We start from the raw sequence: 24,309 nt of genomic DNA, 5'->3' as shown, positions 1-24,309 counted from the left end.
TGTCAGGGGATGCATTTTCTAGTCAGAGAGAGCCAGGGTGAACAGGTGAGTCTCATAGATATTTTCATCCATTTCAACGGACTTACCATCTGCATAGGCTTCTCTGCGCAGATGTCCTGGCTGGTGTTTTTGCTTCTTGGCTGGTCTGGCCTTCTGCATCACAGCAGCACTCATGTTGCTGTCTGTAGAGACAGGACTTGTGGGTCTAGGGCACTGGGGTGCATGAAAATTTCGGCGGCCTAAGGAAATAAAATCAAAGCCAAACTCATCAATACCCTTGAATTAAAATAGCAAAAATAAAATTAAACAATAAACTAGAAACACTCCCATCAAAAAAAACTTTAAGTAAACCATTCTAGCAATAATAGGATTTTTAACACTCTGCTTGAGCTATCTGCTGGAAAAAAATACCCTCATAGCATTTTCAGGTTCTTCTTTTTTCCCCACCACTGTACTTATATACTGTTAAAGTTCTTGATACTTATTAGAGAAAAACATCCCAATTATTTTTGCAACTAGTTTAACTAAAGTGTTACCAGTAAAAAAAAAAATTAATTAAGTTTTTGCACAATATATCTGATGTCTGTTGCTTTCTCAAGAGGAATAGCCAGAGTCCTTAAGAAAATCATGTTCTACAATAAATGCTGGTGAGGATGCAGAGAAAGGGGAACCCTCCTACACTGCTGGTGGGAATGTAAGCTAGCTCAACCATTGTAGAAAGCAACATGGAGGTTCCTCAAAAAACTAAAAATACCATTTGACCCGGGAATTCTACTCGTAGGAATTTACCTAAAGAATACAAGATCTCAGATCCAAAAAGACATATGCACCCCTATGTTTATTGCAGCACTATTTACAATAGCCAATATATATGGAAGCAACCTAAGTGTCCATCAGTAGATGAATGGATAAAGAGGATGTGGTACATATACACAATGGAATACTATTCAGCCATAAGAAAAGAAACAAATCCTACCATTTGCAATGACATGGATGGAGCTGGAGGGTGTTATGCTCAGTGAAATATGCCAGGCAGAGAAAGAAAAGTGCTAAATGATTTCCCTCATTTGTGGAGTATAACGAAGCAAAACTGAAGGAACAAAACAGCAGCAGACTCACAGACTCCAAGAAGCGACTAGCAGTTACTAAACGGGAGGGGTTGGGGAGGGAGGGAGAAGGGGATTGAGAGGTATTATAATTAGTACACATGGTGTGGGGGGCTCTTGGGGAAGACAGTGTAGCACAGAAAAGACAAGTAGTGACCTTGTGGCATCTTACTACACTGATGGACAGTGACCGCAATGAGGTATGGGGCGGCACTCAATCATATAGGTGAATGTAGTAACCATATTGTTTTTCATGTGAAACCTTCATAAGAATGTATATCAATAATACCTTGATAAAAAAATCATATATATAAAAAAAACTGCCGTAAAATCATAAATTGTCTTCAGTAGTCATATTGTTGGGAATATGTGAAAATGTGTTGAATAAAACACAAGTATGTTGATATTATCCAAACTGGAATTTTGGCTTGGGAGAAAGACACAGATATAAAATCAGTGATGTTATACAAAAAAAAAAAAGTCATGTTCTAAAAGTCAGTACCATAATTACATCCCTTATTTTAATTAAATATATGTTTGTGCTATTCTTTGAAGACAGACTCCTAATTATCTTAATACATTTTTGGATATTTTCTCTTAAGGTGACCTGAAATTAAGCTAGCTCACATATTCAGACCTGCCCCAAATTACACGCATTTCTTTTCTATCATAAGATATTTACTTGCTGGTTCTAGATACTTAAAGTGACTCCTTCAGAGACTTCTGTGTTTTTTGGGGGGGGCAGAGATGGGTTTTGGTTACTTGGTTTTGAAGGGACACAATTTGCAGTTATCAGTTTATAACTGAACTTGCTCATCAGACATAGTGCGGTCGGTGCTCTCAAAGTCTCTGACTGTCTCGCAGAGATGCTGTATTACCATGACACAAGATACTTAATTCATAAAGACAGTGGAGATCCATTGGCCCTATGCTTGACCGTCACTCTCTTGGTTCTAGAAATTGCAGAGATAGAAATCCAGAACTTCCTGTTGTAGCAGAAGAAACTTTCAGCAGACCTAGACAACATATCTTTTGGCTATAAACAGGAGAAGCCACATATAGTGAAATCAACACATTTAAAAATGTTAACTGAAGCATATTAAATAATAGACATTAATGCAGCCAAGTGAGAAGCAATGTGATGGGATTATTCTTTCTTATTAACTTCAAGTCATATGATAAACAGCACTCTTTCTTGAAAAGAACATTTTAAGAGGCAGAGGCCAGTGCATGTTTAGTTCATTATAATTATGAGCCAAATGAAAACCAGAAGTGCCACTCAATTACAATACAATAAAATATTAAACCAAACTCTGTTTAGCTATGGTGGAGACCATTACAATTAAAGTTACATATCCATGAAAGGAGAGAATTAGGGCTGAGAGTGAATCCATTACTCATTCTATTGTGTAAGGCCATCTACTGCTCATGGACCCTGAGGCATAAGGTCCTTTACAGATGAATTTTCAACATTTATTTCTATGTTTCATTGATTTAATGAACTGAAACACACCCTTAATGTAATCTGAAAGCAGTAGTTTGAGATGCTTAATTTCACTTTTTTTATAGAAGATTAAAAAATGAGAAACAAAGTCTCTAAAGTTAGATGCTACTTATTATTAAGAAAGATAGGTAGGCTAACATACTTAGTGCATTGCATTCAGTAGATATTGGGGAAAAAAAAACGAAATCTGGTTGAATTTCATAAAGTGTAGGCCTAGCTGAAATAAATACATATCCTACAATAATAGGTTGATATATATTAGACAGTTTTTTCTTGCAACACATTCTTGATAAATAATATGTAGAAATAACTTCATGATGTGAGTTCAATTTTCTCTGAATATATTCTACAAATGATAAAAAATAATGACCAATCCAATATTAGAAGAGAACATGGAAAACTACCAATGTGATAATTATTAAAGAAAAATAAAACAATAATACAGCAATTACTGATTTGTTGAGACAGTTTTTTCTTTCTTATATGTGTATCTTTCTTGTTGATCACATTTTACTTTACTATTTGTATTTTCTTGGCTATCAGAAATACACATCACCATAGTCTGTATGTCAATGTATATTATTTGCATACACACACACACACACACACACACACACACACACACACCATGCAACATAAATGAAAATCACATAATAAATGTATGTTTTAAATGAATTATTTTTCTTTCTCATACCATTGACTTTCTAAACAGGGTTGGGAGTAGGAGGTAAATAAAAATCATTAAAACATAATGGATAAAATGGACACTGGCAATTAAAAGGGAAAACAGAAAAAAAATGTAGAAGTTTGGGTTAACTTGCTTTCCAAATTATTAGGTTAAAAATGTTTACTTTAGATATGGACCGATTATGCATTGAAATCGTATGTTATGTCAAAAGCATCTATCTTCCTGATTAAATTAATATTCTAATTGAGAGGGCATAAAGACACTGGGGTTAGGGAGAAATAGTCCCATTTCCAATGGTTGAGTGTTATGCCTGGATTCTTACCTGTTTTTCCTACACTATTTCTAATAAATAGGATAAGAAAACTACCACAGTGGAATTTATTTTGGTGACTTTTTGCACTTAAAAAAATATTACGTAACACCAACCTCATTTAATTATCAGTATGCATACCTAAATACATTACATATATATTAGCTATATTCTAAACATGAGGACTTCCCAAGTACCTTCACTCACATTACACAGGTAAAAATAAAAGCAGATTTTAAAAGACTTGTCAAGAAAAAGGGAGTGATCAAGCTATATCATATTCTCGGGCCTTGGATTCCTTAGGCAGCAAATAAAAGACCATAATAACAGTTGTACTTCACAGAGGACACAGTATCATAGGAGATAACCAGGGACCGACATATACATTGAGTTTTCTTTCCCAGCTTGGTGAAAAGTGAACCACTTACCAGCAGCATCCTGCATTTGACGACGTGCCACTTTCAGACCAGCATACTCTGCCGCAGCAGCCACGGCCTGGGCAAAATCGGCATCGGTGAAAAAGGAGCCATCAGAGGAGCTAACACTGGAGCGGCCACTGGAAATGTTGTCCTCCTCTGAGGCTGAGCCCCAGCCATTGATCATGGACCCAGTGACAGAGCTCTCAAGGTCCCCAACACTGGAGGCAGGGGTCTGCTCCAGCCCACGTAACAAAAGCCTCCTGTTCTGCATCTTAGCTACTTCCATGTCAGCCTCGTCCTCTTCCTCTTCTGGCGCATCCGTATCCATATCAGAGACAAGAGGTCCTGAAATGTAGCCGTAGGTGTGGGGTGGGGAAATGGGCCGTGGTGGTGGAGGAGGGCTCACCGGCTGCCGCCTGCAGGAAGACAAACAGGTATGGCTCAGCTCATTTTGTAAGACATAAAAGGATGCATTAACCAAGAAATTAACAACTACATCAATTTGATCTTTGCTTCTGTGGAGCAAATTTGTTCAGAAAAACAACTGGAAATCATAGCATGTCTTAATTTAATTTTCAGTTGTGAAAATTTTACATTAAGACCAAAGCACTGTTAAGCAAGCTGAGCTACCCTTTGACTCAAATTTAATAGAAATATAATCAGCTATCTGTAAGTTTCCTTATGTTTTATCATTTGTAATATATGTTCAGTTAAAAAAGAAATCATACTAATACTGGAAACACACCTATGTATTTGTCCTAAAGCTTATCAAATATTATGGATAGCATATTATTTCCAAAGACAATAGGCATCAGTTCCGAAGCAGATTGCTCAAAACATGTTTCTTTCCCTTTACTTCATTTCTATTTCTACCACTCCAAGCAAATGGTTTCATTCACCTTGACTATAGAGAGTAGAATTTTATAAGGGTAAAAAATTATGCATTCAGCATATGACACAATTCCTTTGGATTTTATTCCATTAAGAAAAGGCTATGGGAGCCAGGAGCAGTTTCTCTCTAATTACTCACTTATGAGCTTCATTAAAGGTCATTAGCTATTTTCAAGTCTTTTGCTTTTAACATTATTTCACCTAGCCATTAAACAAAATGCTTAAAGGTATTTTTCCTGATAGTCCGAAATGAGTTAAGAAATAAAGCTGAGGACAAAATGAGTAGTATCTCACATTTTCAGTTCACAGAGTTACGTATCACTGGTTTCAACCACCTCGCCACAGATCTAGAAAGCGTCAGGTCAAAGAAGCCCTTTACTACCACCCAACACCATCACCAAGTGAGTATAGGATGACTGCAAGGGTAGAACACATTTGGACTTCCTGGAAAACAAAGTCTTTGGAAAGAAGTTATTCCCGAGGGAGAATGCCAACAGATTTAAGTCCTAAATTAGGAGAGCACTTGAAGACAAGGAAGACAGGTAGAGATTTCCAGGTGAAGGTCTGCGGGATTGGTTCCTTGCTTGACAGATCCAAGCAAGGTCAGAGAGATGACGTAGGGGAAGTGAATGTTAGGTGGAAGGGTCCTGACTGCACCTTATCAAATTCTCACTCCTGAGCAGTAAAGGGGATAGTTTCCACAAAAGACAGCCATGCTGAGCACTAATTTGGAGGTTAGGTGAGATTCAAAAGTGTCATCTGGTCACCTCCAAGGTTTAGGAGGCCAGAAAAGGAGGCTTGGAAGTCACCAACTGGCAGCCCACCTGAAGATGTGGCTAAATTGTTCAAGGACTGAAGATGCCAAAAGATGCTGCCCAGGACGGAGTCCTTCATCTGTGGAGTAAATTGGTGCCAACACCCTTCCCGCCCTTATGACATCACCTTATGCTACTGATAGAGCAAGACAGGATAGAATAGGCAGTAGGGCTAACCAAAGAGAAGACTGAACCTTTGTCCAGTTTGTCCTTTTTATGTTCCCTCTTCCTTGCCTTAATATTCTGGAGAATGTACCTGGATGAGTGAGGAGGAGCAAAGTGGTAAAAGCAGAACATGCTCCCTCTCTTCATGCCACCATAGCCACAGTCTTCAGAGGGGGTCTGAAAGTGCACAATTACAGTTTTTACAGGACTGGGTCTTAAATTAAAAGAAAGCATAAAAGCAAAACCTTATATGATCTGGTCAACATCTAACTAAGGGACCTATTATAGAGAGGGAAAGGGAAGTTTAATACAGCACAGTTTTTCAGGTGGGATGGCAGTTATTTGAACAAAAAGTTTTGTGCCTTTTATTCCAATGAATTAAGACACTTCAGTAAACATGTATTATTAAAAATGGAAAACATTAAAAATGATTATTAAAATATTATAATCAACATATTTATTGAGCACTTACTTTTTAGCTAAGTATATTTTACAATGTTAACATATTTAGTTCTCACAACTTTCCAAGGTACTTCTTTTATCATTTTAAGGGGGAGGATACTAAAGTTCAGAGGAATTAAAGACCTTGCCAAAGTTCCCATAATTAGCATGTATTATATGTATAATCCATGTTTCATTCCCAAGGTTATGACCTCTCTTCTAGGAATGGTATATTACCTATATATACACATACACACATGTACATATAATAATACATATATATACTATGTGTTAATTTTCATTTCTGGGTGGTTTCTAAAGCATCTGTGTGTGGCACTAGAATAAATATGAAGAATGTGCCAAAGCTGAAGTTATTTAAGAGATTTAAATGGATAATTGTTTCAATATGGAGTGTGTTACACTCATAGGAGGGAAAGCTTTGTTTAATTTGGATTGCCATAAAATACCATACTTAAAAGTCATTTTACCGTCTTTGTCAGTACACACATCCAAAATACCACAAGAAATCCCTCTTTTTAAAGACATGTAAGACTTTTTAGCACAAAAGGGACTATTTTGACGATCAATAGAGGGATTTAGAACAGCCCACTTCACTGTGAAGGGATCCCAGAATGCTTGAATTTGGATAATTCACATTCTGCAGAGCAAAACATCTTTATGTTAAACAAGGGCTGGCTTTTAACTAATATCACCCTGTACAAATGCTGTGGAAAGACAGAAAAATTTATTTAAACCATCTGTAAATAAGGCAAGCCCAGGGAATGTGTGATAAACATGTACACTTTGAAATATATAATAAACTCAATTTGAAAACAAAAAGCTATTTCAGGATGCTGCACTCAAGTGGGACTTGTCATAAATGAACCTCACCCTCCAGATTGTTTCCCCTGAGGGGTTTCAACATCTTCTGAAATAATGTACAAGTATATGACTCTGAATCATAACACTCTGGGCTCCTGCAAAAATGATGCCTCCATAAACATGTTCAAGAAAAGACAGGAATAATGCTATTATTTTATAAAAGCAGGTGTTTATATTTTTCACCACATACCATTTAACAGGCAAAAGACAAAAGGGGGAAAATATGTACTTTTTAGATTTCTTTCTAAAAGTCATATAGCTTCAATACCTTGTATAATTAACCATTACTGGGTTTATAAGCAGACAATATATTTAATTTTCCTTTGAATTCTTATTTTCTTTCTTTCCAAAGAACCATTTTCAACTTCTCTATATTAATAAAATATCCATTAATTTATAATTTCATACATGAAAATCACTTTTACTTTTCAAGAGATGTTTACTAAATATCAATACAGTAAACTCAAAATCAGACACATTTGAAACACTATATGTAAATAAGTTTAATTATACTATTTTCATAGTTATTGTCTGAAAAGAGAGAAGAAAGTTTCCTATATGTTGGTCATTTAGTTTATGGTCTTAGGCAAAAATGGAATATCCTATAAGCTCATTAGAATGACAAAATTGCAATATCCATAATAATGCAAGTCTGAAATGTTTATCTAATTAAATATTACAGGGTTACAATGGGTATAGTTCAATAATTTCTTATTAATATCTACCACATTATTTATATATGACACTGACCCTAATTAATAAACATAAAAGTAAAAAGAAATATCATTTTTTTACACATTCATTGAATATCTACTATGGTGAAAACTCTAATAGGTTCTGAAACCAAAGGGATGGTAGGCAGCAAGAGCTTAGAGCATGATATATACTTTAAGACATGGAAAGAGTCGATTTTAAGGCATACACACTTAATAAACCTTACTATGTATTGGGCTGTGGCAACTATATTTTTCAAAGTTGTCAGTAACAGTATTTCCCTTCCCAAATCCTCTTCTGGGATGTTAACTTGCCACTTGTCGATCAAGAGAGGGAGTTAAGTGCTACCCTGAATCTGGGTAGATCCTGTGACTCCTGTAACCAGTAGAATGTGTCAGAAAGGAGACTTTATACTAGTTTTATGTAGTTCTTAAATGGCCTGGCAACCCCCTCCTCCTGCCTTCTTGGAAGCCTGCTTGCAGGTAAGAAGTGCCACTACCCTGAGATGCCCGTGTTCTGAGAAGTCTGGGCTACAGAGGAGAGAGCCTGGAGGATGAGACTCCATATGGAGGTGGTAAGAGCCCCAAGCACTGAGAACCAGACAGACCTAAGAGTGAAGAAACTAACTTGGAAGTACATCTTCCAGCCGCAACAGACCAGATGAATCCACGTGGACTGGAGATGCCTCACCTAGGTGAATCCTTTCATAATTCCTGACTTAACAAACTTGTGAGTAAAATAAAATAGTTGTTTTAGGTGATTAAGTTTTAGGTAGTTTATTAGGCATCAATAGAAACAGGGACTCAGGCACTATGTTAGAAATTCAGCTACATAAAATAGGTATGTCCTTGACTAAGGGACTTACAGTCCAGTGAAGAAGACAACAATAATTAAATATACAATGAGAATGTGGTATTCACAAAGCTCCAGGACAGATGATGTCTAGGGTGTTATGGGAACACATAAAATTGGCTCCTATTCAGAACTGGGACATGAAGGAAAGATTCTGTGGAGAGTATCTGTCATTTAATCTTGGATCTAAAGGCTATGCAAGTTTAGCTCCCAAAAGAGGAGGGAATAATGGTGTTCCAGGAAGATGGGCCAGCATGTGGGAGGACCTCAAGATGAGTGAGAACACTGGTCATTCCAGTAACTGGAAGGGACTTAAAGTGAAGGTCATCTGAACAGTGAGGAGGGGAGCAACAAAGGACAAGGATGGGAAGGCACGTAGGTCAGATCACAAAGGGCCTTGATTGCTACATTAAGGAATCTTGCCTTTATTCTAAGGGAAATGGGAAACCATTGAGAAATTTCAAGCAATGCAGGAACTTGATCAGTGCTGCATTTTAGGAAAATGCCTCTGCACAGTCTGCAGCAGGAAGATTAGACTGAGGAAGGGGCAAGGCTAAAGGCAACAAGACCACTTACGGACCATTACTGTAATACAGGCAAGGGAAAATGGCTGTCACAAGTAGGAAAGTGGCTTTATGGCTAGAGATAAATGTGTATTGCTCTGAGTGATATTTAAGCTGTAAAAACCTGCAGGAATGAGTACTTGGATATAAAGTGGCTGATGCTTAGAATGAAATCTGCAGAGAAATAGCTATCTATCTTTAATAAGTGCATCATTAGGGGAGTGACAGAATGATGAGAAACAGAAGTCATCAGCTGATGGGGCAGGTGTCCAAAGAGGTCAAGGCTTTGAGAAGAGGCTTCACTCAGGCACTTAACTAGAGATGAGAATTACAGCATTGCAAATAGTATCAAAAAGGTAGGCATGACTTAAATGTCCTCCAATGCTACTTATGTCATTCTCTACACCTTCCTCATAAGCAATAAAAAATCAGTTTACCTTTAATCTATCTTGAATTTTCAACCTCTTCCTCTTAAACAATGGAGGAATTGTTTAATTAAATTACAGCATACATTTCTTTAACATGAGTATCTAAACAAAAGTTACTGACAGAAAAATGTACTGTTCAGTGAAAAGAGTAGCTTACAAAATAATATTGGTATATCACAAAATTCAAAGCAATCTGAGCATAGAGATGAAGGAATAAAAAGATCTTTATTGAGCTCTTAAACATGACAATTTCTAACCACATACATCATTAGTACTTTTGTCTTTTTATTGGTGTACTCTTAGTTTCAAAAATTTCTATAGTAAACGTGTCAAATATACCTTCATCATAAAAGAGCAGTACTAGTTTTTGTTGAATGGGCTTTCATTTATTTCTTATTATTGTCCAGTATTATTTCCAGAAGCAATCCTGGAAATAAAATTAATACCTTTACAGACTGAAACTTATACCTTAGGAAAAAAAAGACTAAATATAATCAAACATGACTTTAAGAGCAAGTGCCCGGCATATTTCCCAATTATACATGTTCACTTTTAGTTCATACAAATATTCATCCCCTTAAAATAGCAAGGGTTAGGTCAACTCCAAATTCTCCTGTACTTACCAGATTCCATTCATCAAATACTTACTGAAGAGAGTTCTGTGGAACTCAATGACATGAGTACAATATGAGCTGTGCCCTCAAAGAGGTTCAATTTAATTTGGGAAACAGATTCAAATAGCAAATGCTATACAACATGAAAACCGATTGGCTTGATAGCAGAGCTATGAACAGACCACTGACTACTGTGAAGAGTAACGAAATTATTGATTGAAATTTGCCAGGTAAGCAGAGTGCAAGTTTCAATGAGGTGATGCATTTGAATAGGGCTTGGAAAGAGAAGTGCTTGCCAAGCAATCGAAGAAACAGCATGTGCCAAGATAGATAACATACATGGTCTTGGTGAGGACTCCTAAGGATCTTGGTGATGGCCATGGGAGGCAAGAGTGGCTGGTGCCTTCCGCCAGCTGGAAAGCAGCCCGTCTGTGGGCCAGGAAGTAGCATTTATGACCAGATATTGGTGAGTTTAAGACAAATTGAGGGAATTTCAAACATTTATTAGAAAAGAGTGTGTCTAGAGGAAGTGGGAGGGAGGAGGTTAAGTAAAGGGGAGGAGAGGTTTGTGAAAGGCTCTGAATATTGTTCTAAACAGTAAGACTCAACTTTGAATGGGGAGTAACATCATATGACTTGTGTGTAAAGATAATGTGGTAAGCAGGCAAAAGGGGACAGGGAAGAAAAGTGGAGATACGGCAGTATTTCAAGCGATGGAGACCGAGGGCCTGTCTTAGCAGTTACAGGAATGGAAACAAAGGAACAAAATCATAGATATTTTAAAGTTAGAGTGGGGCTTGGTGAATAATTTAATTTGGAGAATGGAAGGAAAATACCAAAAGAAATTCAACAAGAAGACAATTAAGCTGGTTTCAAAATGACAAAGGTATTTCTTATGATTTTTGTCAGTAGGTCAAAATAGGGCAGTAGGGGACTGACATTTGTTGACTGCTTACCCTGCTCACATGCTTTACACAGAACTATCTCATTTGATTATCACACTTATGAAATTGCCATCACTGCAGAAAGCTTAGGTATAGATAGAGACTGAGAAGCCTTTAGACTGACTGTTGGGAAGTCACTTTCAGTAGACTGATGGAAGCAAAATGGTGTATATCAAAAGACAATGCACCTAATTTCTAATGGGAATTAGGAAAGCAGAAGTGGTTAAACAACCCTAAGGAGTAGGAGCGAAGGCAAGCATGCTACCGAGTGGGGGCTGAGGGTGGCTGAGGAAAGGCAGAGACTGAAAGTAGAAGTCTTAGCAGTGAAGAGAAAGAAGGACGGAATGAGGAAGAGGTTGAAAAGTCAAGACAGATTAAAAGTAAACTGATTTTTGATTGCTTATGAGGAAGGTGGAGAGAATGACATAAGTAACACTGAAGAAGAGGGTTACTAGAAGAAAATACAGGGATCCACTTGGAGCTTAGAGGAGCATGATAAGAAAATAGGTAATTTGAGACAATGAAAAGAGAATGTTGAAGTACTTCAAAGCTTGTATCCACTATTAGCCCCTCATTTGCTTCTAATAAGAGTGGTAGACATCTCTTAATGTGACCTTAATAGAATAGAGATGCCTTATCTCTCCTCAATATTTATAAAATTCTATGGGTTAAGAATGTTAAATTTAAATGTAACTTCTCCCTTATCAATAGAAGGAGGTTTAACTACTTTGTTTTAGAGAGTATGATTTGAATCTGGTAATAACCTCCTACTGATAGAATAGTTAATAAACTTTGCATATTCTATTTTAATCCACCGAATTCAACCAAAAGCTATGAGTCACTCAAGACTGTTGAAGAAAGATCTTCAGAGGCAAATGATATACTCAGTTTCAAATGATATTAGAAATACAGAAAGTATATATATATAATATAATGTGTCACGGGCAATCAAATAGTGTAAAAAAATCCTCAACAAAGAGAGAGAAGAGTTAACATGAAGTAAGAGCTTTCATGGGGTAAAAATTGCAAGTGAAGTATTTGCATACAACAAAAATGTATTGGTTGGCAATACTTAAAAAAAGGTCTAAGACACACACATGCACGCACACACATAATTTTCACAGACCAAAAAAGTAACTTAACCATGGATAAGGAAAAGTAAAATACAAAAACACCCATTATCAATAAAATACTATAAGATTAGCAACCCATCTATTTATTATATGATCTCCGAGTATGTTTATGAATGAAATTATCATAAGTGGCTGAGTATTAAGGCACATTATTTTATGGCTGCAAGTTCACTAGGATCAATTCATCTTCTGGTCAACAATATTACTTGATATGTTAATTACTGGGACTTACTGTGTGACAATACTAGGAAAAAGACTCATGTGACATGAAAAATTACTTCATGTAACAGCATTCCATAAATGCCACTTAAGAGTGGAAATTACCTGATTTGTCAGCAAAGAAATCTAGTAACAACTTACCTCCTGTCAGGTTGGTGCTGCATGTGGCCCATCTCCTCTGGGCGATCCTGTAACATGGGCTGGAGTTCTTCTTGTGGAGAGGGGGTCAGAGTGGCAGTGGACTGATGACTGTAAGACACGGCGGCTGGAGAAGAAGCTGCTCCGCGCACAGGAGGAGTGGGGCCTCGTTCATCTTCCTCCTCTTCTAGTTCATCTTGTTGCAAATACATCCTTGCTGGTGGCACAGGACATGGCATTTCTTGGTCATAGCTGAAACGGATTATAAGGACACTTAGATTTATTTCAGATTACTCAAACTATTTGCATAGTTAGTGGAATATCAGCTTTGAATTGTTCTTCACATCTGCATGTTCTGGGCCACATTGAGGAGTTATTGTTAAAAAAAGCAAAAAGCAGTTCACTGTTACAAAGGCTTGGTAATTGCTACATATAATATCTTTTCTCTGTGGGATTACAATCCACACTGGCATATTAACATCTCTGAGAAGTCATACCATAAAGAAATCTGTTTAATGTAGTATAACTTTGTACTTTCCAAACGTGTTTGATATGTTCTATCCCTCTAACTCAACATGCTTTCTAAAGGATGTCTCCAGGATCGTCTTGCAGATGACTCAAGGATGATATGATAAACTCAGAAAAATGACACTTGAAAATACTTTCAGGGACTTGGAGGAAAATGGCAGAAAATAGGTCACTTTGATAACCCTCCTACAATGTACACTCTGAGGAAGCAACTACATCCAATACAACTAACCCTGAAAATGACCTGAAGATTACAGAACAGATCATTTACACCTCGTGAAGAAGAGACTACCACATGGAGAAGGATAAAGGGGTAGAGCTGTGATCAGTTTGGACCCAACCCCTTCACCATCCCAACCCACAAGCAGGAATGAGAGGAACGGAGTGGGAGGGGATGAACCCTCAGGTATCTGGCACACCTGGCCCAGGAGATCTGCTCTGGGAAGATGAGTATACATGGCATTGGGCTTTGGTGATTAATGGGGCTGGACACCAGGGAGAGTTAGAGCACTGTGGGGGACTGAGACTCCTGTTGCTTATGGAGGGCTGGCATGCTCTGTCAGGGACCCAACAAAGAGGCAGTAGTTTAAAAGATTTTCTAGATGAGGGAAGTATGCTACAGGGGTGGAGATCTGAGGGAGCTCTCTGAAGGAGAAAGGGCAGGTGGACAACACTTTTCAGCCCTTCATCAGTCCAACTGGCTAGATGCTTGAAGGAGCCGCCTCTGAAACTCTGCACCCTGCTGGCTCAGCCCCGGCATTCCCCTGTGCGTCTGCCCCACCTGGCATGCCCAGCTCAGCAGTGGTCTGCCGTTAGCCATGCACAGGCAGACAGCGGCCCTGCCAACAACAATTCCAGCAGAAGCACCACATGTTATACAAAGGGCATGCAGAGGCTAGCTGTGGGGATCTGTCATTCTTAGCAGACAGGCAGAAAGGTGGGCCTTGCACACAGCCCACCAACAGCTGCTGCAGCTGTCACAGCAAACCCGGGCTCAGGTGAGCAGAGGGTTTTGAGCTTCTGGGCACCACAGGATGTACACTTCATAAAGCCATTACTTTCAGACCAGTAGGCATAGCTGATTCATTTCATACAAAGGAAGAAACAGAGAGACCCAGACAAAATCAAGAGGCAGAAGAGTATGCTCCAAACAAAAGAATAAAACAAAACACCAAACAAAATTCTAAATGAAACAGGGATAAGCAATCTTCCGGATAAAGAATTCTAAATAATGGTCACAAATATGCTCACTGAACTGGAGAAAATAATAGAAGCTCTCCAAGAAAATTTCAACAAAGAGATAGAAAATATTTTTAAAAAACTGCCATTCACTGCTGAAGCATACAATAACTGAAATGAAAAACACAACAGAGGGAATGAAGAATAGACTGCAGGAGGCAGAGGAATGAATCAGCAAGGTGGAAGACAGGGAAATGCACAGTAAAGAAACTGAGGAACAGAGAGGAAAAATAATTCCTAAAAATGAGAAGATGCTAAGGAAGTTTTGTGAGAAACAATACTTGTACAATAGGGGTCTCAGAAGGAGAAGAAGGAAACAAGGGCAGAAAGTCTATCTGAGGAAATAATAGCTGAAAACATCTCCAATATAGGGAAGGTAGTAGACATCCAGGTGCTGGAAGTGCAGAGAGTCTTTAACAAGATGAACACAAAGAGGACACCACCAAGATGCATAGTAATTAAAATGGCAAAGATAAAAGATAAAGAGAGAATCTTAAAAGCAGCAAGAGAAAGGCAGACAGTTACCTATAAAGGAAACTCCATAAAGATATCAGCAGATTTCTCAGCAGAAGTTTTATAGGCCAGAAGGGAGTGGCATGAAAAAATATTCAAAATACTGAAAGGAAAAAACATCTACAACCAAGAATACTCTACCCAGCAAGGTTATCACTCAGAATTATAGGAGAAATTAAAAGTTTTCTACATAAATGAAGGTTAAAAGAATTTACCACTACTAAACCAGCCTTGCAGGATATGTTAAAGGGACTTTAGATGGAAATGTTAAGTCTAAATATTTTTCATCAGTGAAAATAAACCTATAGTGAAGATAGTAGATTACTTACAAACAAGTATGAAGTTGAAAAAACAAAAGTAGTAAAATCAATTACATACAAAATTGGTCAAGGGATTCACAAAAGATGGAGATTATGACACATACACATAAAATGTGGAGAAGGAATAAGAATAAAACATATACAAATGTGTTCAAAATCAAAAATACTTGCAGAAGGAGATATATTGGCAAACAACTTATTTAGTCCAATGCAAGTCATTTTTCCTCTGAAATTAGAATAGATCATTAGTTTTTCAGTTGAGCACCAAATAAAATAGTGGGCTTGCATTTAGGATGGTGGATGAAAAACAGTATATAAATTAATCAATAAACAATAAAATGCCCCCTGTACATTTGTACTAGAGGTGTGAGGAAGCCATAGATGGGCCAGGGGAATGCTCATGCTGTTCTCTTTTCTCCTTCCCCAGGGAATGATGGTTACCGACAGTGCATCAAAAGAATTATGTTCACATTATCTCTCTCTCTCATTCACTCTCTGCACCTTTCTTATGAACCTGAACTCAGCAAAGCTGATGCTTACCTAACATGATTTCTTTCTATCTTCTTTTATTTTACTAATCCTGTCTCCTTTACCAACGAATAAAGGCAATTTGTTCACTCATCCAAACTAGAAATCTCATAGTTATCTTGATATATTCCTTTCTCTCTTCTACCTCAAACAGTTCCCTAGTTTACCTGAATTTTGTTTCCAAAATCTATAGAAGCAATTCTCTTTTTAAAATCTGTTGAATATGCTATTGTAATAACATTTGAATCAATCTCTGACTCCAGATACTTTTTTCTTCTCCATGCATGCTTCCAAAATTACTATAATACACATTCATCTCAGGTCATACATTTGCTCCAAAGTAGTAATTGAGCTCAATGTTAAAGTAATAAGTGACTCTCAAATTGCCAGAAGAATAAAACATAAATATCTAAACATGACATTCAAATATCTGTATGATCTGGCTTAAACTCCCATTCTTAGCTTCCTCTTACTCCCTACTGTATGTTTCATCTAGGTTATCTATAAGTCTACATCTCTGTGTAATCCCAATGTCCATAATTACCTCTCCTCCTGACTGAGAACTTTTCCATTTGTCAAAGTCAAGACAAAGGCTAGCAGATCAGGAAACCTTCATTGTATCCACTTAGAATCAGTATTTCCCTTTGAATGACAGTTGCATCTTCTGTAGGTTTTTTAAAAAACTACATCAACTTATTTCATTTTAGTCCTTTTTTGGGGGATAAGGGGATTACTAAAATATCAATGAATGCTATAATTAGCCTAGAAAAAGAATTTAAAAAAATACAGTCGATCCTCATTATTTGCATATTCCATATTTGCAAACTTGCTAAAATTTATTTGCAACACCAAGGTCAATACTCATTGTACTTTCATGATCGGTCATGTGCGGAGAGAAGAAAAATTTGAGTCACTCTTGTATTCGCATTTCTATTTTCATACTGTAAACAAGTGTCCTTTTCATGGCCTGTCTAATGCCATATTCTTCTCAAGTTTTATGCTTTCTATTGGTAATTTCTCTGTTTAAAATGGCCCTTAAAATATAATGCTTTAGTGCTGTCCAGTGTTCCTATGTACAAAAAGGCTGTGCTGTGCCTTAATGGAGAAAAATACATGTATTACATAAGCTCTATTCAGGGATGACTTACAGTGCTATTGGCTGTAAGTTCAATGTTAATGAATCAACAGTACATATTAATCAAGATGTCTTTCAAAATATAAATAAATAAAAGAAGGTTATATATGGATTGGTTGACAAAAATGTTTGACCAGAGGCTTGCAGGAACCTATACTGATATTTCCCTTAGGAGCAAAGTTTCAGTATTTGCTAATTAAGTGATGGTAAAAAATAAAAGTGCAGAGGGTTTGTTTCCTGTCAGCTGGAACTGAAAAATGGACTTTTTGTGGAGAATGCAAGAATGATGTTTTTATTTCTACAATATTCATTACAAACCATTTTTACAGAGATTTCACATTTTTTTATTAACTGTCTATGTCAGGTGAATTTTCCTCCAATGATCATTCTACTGAAGCAGCTGTTTTCTTTTGTTGGGAGGTACCATGTCCAGTTCTTCAGAATCTGGAGTAAGAAGAAACACACTAACTTTTTAACTGCTGTCGTGTGGATTATTTACACTTGTTAAATCCTTGTGAGTAATAATTCAGTGAAATTTAAATCTGCCATGTTTCAGCATAATGTGATAATATCTAAAAACAAACACAAGTCTTGAGGATAATTTAGCTGTGGTAAAAATCCACCCAGTTATTTTGTGAAAATTCAGAAATATGCAACAAAAGTCCTGATATTTGAAAATCACAAAATTATATATATGTGTATATATATATCATGATTTATATGTAATCTCATATATATTTATGACTATATATGTAAATCATATATATATAATATAAGTGATATATATGTATGTGTGTACATATGTACATGCATGTGTATGTGTGTGTGTATTCATGATTTCATGATTCTTGGTTCCAAACAAAGCTTCTGGGGTACAAATTCCCTTTCTTGGTAGCATTGAGAAGGTCTTTTAAGCCTGCCGACATTTTTATTCAGAGACAAATGTTGGTGGACCTTAGGAACCATCTCCTTGGTGATCTAGTTTAGCAATTACCTAAAATGGGCTTACGGGGTCATATTATCCCACTTAGATTTGTTCCAATATTATTTTTTACCTTTCATCTACAGAAATACTGTACTCTTCACTGTTGCTGTGAGGAGGTGGATGCACTGGGGGAGGAGGAAGCAGGTCCGCCCAGTTCATGCCGCCCTGCTTTGGTACTTTGGGCGTCCGTGCCCCTTTCTTGTGCCCTTGGCTCCCTTGAAAAGAAACGAAATGCAAGTCTTCAATTATTGGCCTTTCAATTTTTTCTATTATCCACAGGTTAATTATTTCCCATAAATACACTCTTATAATTCATACACACACACACACGTTTATAGATAAATCACTTTTCTTCATTGATTTTAAAGAAAACTTTATACAAGATGCAAAATATTACCAGAGTTTAACTTCAAAATAAATAGCAAAAGAAACAATGAAACCATAAATGAATTTTACAAGTCATATCTTTAATAGTGATCTTCTTACAGCAATTAATTGCCTTATGGATTATCATCTAAAACAAATGAGCTGTAGACATATTTTCTGAAGTGCCTTTCTGTTATTTAATTGCTGGAACCTAAAATACAATATGATACAGATACGATCTATTAGAGTTCCACTGTTGCATTAAATCACTGAATATATATAATTTGTACTCGTCCACTGAAATGTTTTAGGCACAATGAAATTACTAGCTTTCATCAGAAAGCAGGTGCAGATGAAAATAATTGCTGTAAAAACTTTTATAACTAACAACAAAAGAAGCAGAAAAGGGATTTTTTAAATAGAGATAGAAGTGTTTTAGCCACTATTTCTACAAAATTATGGCTTATATTAAAATGATGTTTCTTGAACATTCTTAGTAGTTTGAAAAAGCCTAATTATTCAAGTGCTCCAGTGTTCTGATTTCAGATTTGGCATATTCTTTAAACATAGGTAGCTGCACATTTTAGAGTACTCATTTTAGAATAATTTCTGGTCAAAAGATATTTTGGGATAAAATAATCTTTATTCTCCTCCTCCAATATGACACATTTTAGATTCTTATGTAAATTACAGACAATGAATCTATAATTATTTTTCTCATATGAGCCCTTAAAATCAGTGAATTGTCTTGGTCTTTTTTTTTTTTAACCTCTCTGAAAGAGTTCCAAATTACATGGTGCATGAAACAGGTTTTAGTATATTCAATGAGCCTTACTTTTTTAAAGTCATGTGGGGATTTCCAATCAAATGGCAGTGTTTGTTAGCCAGAAGTTCTTGAACTGGTATGTCACTGTGCTGCATATCGGGTGAGCGATAGATTGCTATTAATAAATCATGACAGTTGGGCTTCTACTTGTGTGTCTCTACTCTTTCTTCCTCAACTCAGTTGTCCTGTATTGGAATGACTGTGCCTGTATCATACAGTTGACTATACCAGTGTCTTCCTCTTGATTTCCTGGCACACATCTTCTGTAACAACACTGTCCGTCCTGAGAAACCTCACTTCACAAATTTCTCCACATCTCATTTGTCTGCTTCATTCTCTTCCCTAATTGCCACCAGATTTCACACCTTTGTGTGTTTTTTCCTAAATAGTCACAGAACAGCAAACACTAAATAGCAGCAGAATGTGAGGATCTAGGCATCTAAGCTGAGGGGTAAAGTCAATTTAAAACTAATAACCAGAATCACATTTTTTTTCCCATTAGGATATGATTTTCTTTCTAAGGGGCTAAGAATTCAAAGATTTTGAAATGGCATGGTAGATCAAATATTAAAATATTTTCTATGGTTTTCCTATGAGTAGATCCTTGAGAATTGTTAGTTCAGGGTTTACATACTTTAAAAAGAAAAAAGTGTCATTTAATAAGGTTTGAATTGTTAAAAAAAAATCAAACAACATATAGGAGAAGAAGAGATCTAAAAAGGTAAAAGCTATTTCTAAGTTTTTAAAATTCAAATAGGGACAATTTCAAATTAGTGACAAAATGCAAACTACAAAGTGCCAAATGAGCATGCCTTAGTCAAGGGAAGGTGGTAAAATGCAAATCCATACTCATCAGAAAAGTGGTAGAGACACAAAGCAAGCAGGAACAACTTTACTCCAGTTGTTGGGAGATGATATTTCTACCCTCTCCCAGAGAAACATTCTAGAGTCAAGATCAATTGATTTTGTTCTCATTGTGGTGTGACTTGCCACATGTTACTTCTAATAATGAACCGCCTTTAATTAGAAAAACAGTTCTTAAGTACCAGTAAACTCCCATCTGCAGCCCCTATCAAGAAAACAGCTGGCAAACAGCTGCAACAGCATGAAGACTACAGGGAAAAGGCCTCAACATGGCTTCTGAGGCATTTACAGACTTACGTTGGGAGGTGACTTTATGAGGTTTCCAAGCAAGAACTGAGGGAGATGCAGATGATAAACTGAAGCAGGTTCCTACTGCACCTAATCTCATGTTACTGTCTCTTAGACTTGTGATTCTGCTCAAGTATGCTCAAATTTTATGTGCATTTATAGCTTTATTTCAGATGGTAACATATTCAGCAGATTAACTATATGTCCGATATATTTAGTTATATTTTGACTGAGGGAGAAAAAGAAGTTTCAACTGCCTTTAAAGGTTAGTCCATGCTTCTGGCTTTATGCAAGCTCATTAACAAAGAGAAAAATCCTTAATCTTTGTTACCAAATACAACATGAAATGGTTTAGCGAGTACACAGTGCTGCAGATTGCAGAAACAAGACCCAAGACTGGAAGATTCCAGTTAGACAGTGTTTAGACACGTCATGTCTGCACACCAGTTCGTTAACATTCAATTCATCAACTTGGAATATTAAAGGAGAATTCCACTTTCTTTCAGTTCTCTATACTTACCAGATGTACTACTGCCCCGGTCTGAACTGTTGTAGGATCCTCCTGTATTCTGGTCGTATGACTGGTTGTATGGGATAGTTGGAGGAATTGTGTCATTTGCTCTATAATCTAGACATTTCAGATGGAAAAAATATTAAGCTTTTATTTTCTCTTTGGTGCCTCAATCATTTATTAACAATTAGGCTTTTAAACCATCATGGTGATCATTTGCTAATACATTCATAAGGGTTCCAGAAGATTTATAAAAATACAAAGTCTTTGTATCTGATGTTTTACATGAATCAGACTAAACATAGGTATGACCAGATCATACGAAGGATTATTTCTTCTCTTTAAAATACTTGTAAATCAGCTAAGGTAGAAATTAGAATTGCTTGACTTCTGAACTTGAAAACTGTAGTAACACAATAATTTTAACAATAAGAAATCAGTAAAATATCATGTCTTTAAATCATAATATATAAATAAAATAAAATAAAAATAAAACTGAAATTAATTAGCAAGACTACATCTAATAAGAAACATATCCATGATAAGAAGCAAAGTATCATCTGCCATAGAAATGTTTGTACTTACTCAGAATGTACAGAGTAATTGTCTGTCAATCTAGTTGCATTCCAGGTCTTTATAATAGTTTGACATACCAAGTGTGTTTACAAGCAGTTTAAACAATAAATAAGACTGAAATATTTGTACAGAGGACTGTCTGAGCTTTCCAAAGTCCACAGGATAGTCATATGCTATGGCAGACTAATGTAACAATAGTTTGAATCTGCACTGTAAATGTATGATTGCAGAAACTGTCCTATTCATCTTTGTCAGCCTTTGTCATGGAGTTGTGCAAAAGTCTTAATAAATATTTATTGAATAAGGTTATTACACCAATCAAGCATTTTCCTAGACTTACAAAAAAGCTAGATAATTGTACTGTTAAATTAAGATGAATAACACTAATTTAATCAAATAAAATATTTGCTTTAGTTTCCTTCTTGTAATCTTCAAGTGTAATAAGATTTATTTTGAAGAAAATGGTCCCAACTCAAGACAACAGAAATAAATGTCTCTAGCAATAAAATGTATCCTTTACCTGGACACTTGTACAAAATTGCTGTTATCTATTCAAATTTGAGCAATCTTTTTTTTTTTCCCTTAGGGGTCTGACTTTGAAAATTATGTTATGAGAGGGTAGCCTAAAGGACTTAGAAGTAAAGCAAATACCTTTTTCTTCCAACTCACTCATATTACCATAGAGAAACATTCTCCTCAGGCTGTTCTGCTAACATGATTCTGCTGTTACAAGTTAACACTAAATTTATTTTAGGTTCTATCCTGACACACTTCAATCAGAGAAATTTTGGTTCTAAAATCATACATGCTGCCATCTTAGTGACCACATGAGGTAGGAGAAATACAACAAACTGAACCACTTCTCCAATTCAAGTTTAATATTTTTCTTCAGTTTGATATAAAAATGCTATTCATTTAGATGACCATGTAGAAGCAATTATCTTCCATTCACAAGTGGAGAGAATGGGAGAGTCTATTTATTTAAAAAGTGAGGTATTGTGATGGTTGAACATCAGCCTTATAAATAAAAGATTGGCTAAGCAATTCCACACCTAAGATTAAATTTAAATTCATCCCCAAATCATTTGAAAATACTTATATATTATTATAAAATCAATTTTCCAAGGTTATTGTTGTGCTGATTCACTCTGTGACACTGGAAATTTTGAAAACCAAGAAATAAAAACACATTAGTAACAAAAGAAAGATTGTACTTGCTAGCCCCAGACTTGCACGTTTCCACGTGGGCTGAAGGGTTAAGGGCACCAATGCAGAGAGGGTGGGAATAAAGACAAGGTGTTCACCTTTGTTCAGTTTGTTTTGCTCCATGATGTTATACTGAATTGGTGCCCCTTCTGGCTTCTGCTGTCCAGGTGGTTTCCAGTGCTTCTCACTGGCGTCCCCGCTGCCATTGTTGATGTTGTTGCTGAGGTTTGACTGGATTAGCTGGGTGGTGGCGTAGGGAGTGGGCTGCCCTGATGGATTGACAAAACGCCCGTCCTTCAGATTTGGGCTATTGAAGGTTTTCATCTCATTGATTTTGTTACTAAGGTCCACATCACCATAAACAGTTGACTCAGGGAGCATCAGATTTGTTTGTTTGTTATCCAGTTGGTTGTTATAATTTGCTATACAATCAGCTAAGTGCAACGGAGAGGAAAAGGAGAAAGTCATTCTGCATGGTTATTCGTTTTAAATTTCTTTGTAAGTAGCGTTGTGAGTCACAGTACAATTGTTATGTAGAGTATAAATGGGCTTAAGTAAGCTCAGTAAAAAGGGCCACATATTCATGTGTAATTTCTAAAGAAAACAATTAAAAATTGAGGGAATAAGAGAGGACACACAGAATTTATAGAGACAAATTGATGTTGAACTTCTGCTAGTGCTATGGTAGTAAATAATTCTCCCAATTTAAGATGAGTTTCCCTTAACAACCCCGTTAATAGAATTCCACTAAAATAATATACATGTGAATATGTGCCAAATTTAAGTTTTCTAGTGAGTGACAACTATCTAGTTAGCTGTTGAAGCAACAGAACAAAGGATATAGTAAGTTGAAAATACAAATAAAGGGAAAAAATTCTGCTATCACACCAAGAACTTGAGATTTCAATCTTTTATAAAGTAACTCTGCTCAAAAGTTATGAGAAAAAGAAGTAAAGTGATAGTAAATAGTGTTCAGAGAATTTTATTAGTTCTTCTCTTGATCATGCAGAATAATCATTACCAGTGAAGGATGTTATATAATCACTTTTTCATGGTTTCATAATGACACCCCAAGAAGTATAAAATGATTAATAATGATGACAAAATGAATCATAAATTACCAGGATAATTTGATCAGAGAAATTCTGAAATAATATCTAGTATGTTCACTATTTCAATTTCCCTCTATATATACTCCTCACTGAGATAATTGAGAATTAAATAACTGATATTTATATATATATATATATATATATATATATATATATAAATGTTTAAAACCTTCAGTGGAAAACATTAAAACAAGAAGAACTAAAAACATAGTTTAAAATTAAAACATTTTTAGTTTAAAAAATTAGGTGTTACAATAAAATATCATTATTTTAAAAATAAAATATCACTGACATAGAAATATCATTATTTTATTCATGTCATTCAAAGTGGCACCAACATGAAGGCATCACATTGAAGACTGGTTTTCAACGAGATATCTTAAAAAATGGTAAATTAACACAGTCGCTAATAGAAAGTAAAGTAAATATGAGTTTAATTTTAAGAAAAATGTGCAATTTCTAATACTGAATTCAACTACTCTGCAT

The 24,309-nt window shown here is 36.1% G+C and overlaps 1 protein-coding gene across 8 annotated transcripts in view; it reads right to left on the bottom strand.

Moving 5' to 3' along the window:
• ROBO1 (roundabout guidance receptor 1) overlaps positions 1-24,309 on the bottom strand; it is a 1,104,481-nt gene that overhangs the window by 15,520 nt on the left and 1,064,652 nt on the right. For 6 of the 8 annotated variants that reach the window (XM_073231808.1, XM_073231807.1, XM_037012655.2 and 3 more), the window contains 6 exons: positions 22,810-23,145; positions 20,939-21,046; positions 18,145-18,289; positions 12,830-13,078; positions 4,037-4,443; positions 87-239 (listed from right to left, as the gene is read on the bottom strand). In XM_073231808.1, the coding sequence (XP_073087909.1) occupies positions 87-239; positions 4,037-4,443; positions 12,830-13,078; positions 18,145-18,289; positions 20,939-21,046; positions 22,810-23,145 (1,398 nt within the window). The remainder of the gene's footprint in view (positions 1-86; positions 240-4,036; positions 4,444-12,829; positions 13,079-18,144; positions 18,290-20,938; positions 21,047-22,809; positions 23,146-24,309) is intronic. The other 2 variants (XM_073231812.1, XM_073231810.1) reach the window with 1 other exon arrangement.

Source organism: Manis javanica, chromosome 3, assembly GCF_040802235.1.
Source record: "Manis javanica isolate MJ-LG chromosome 3, MJ_LKY, whole genome shotgun sequence".
Lineage (NCBI taxonomy): Eukaryota > Metazoa > Chordata > Mammalia > Pholidota > Manidae > Manis > Manis javanica.
This window is presented reverse-complemented; position numbering and strand designations above follow the sequence as displayed.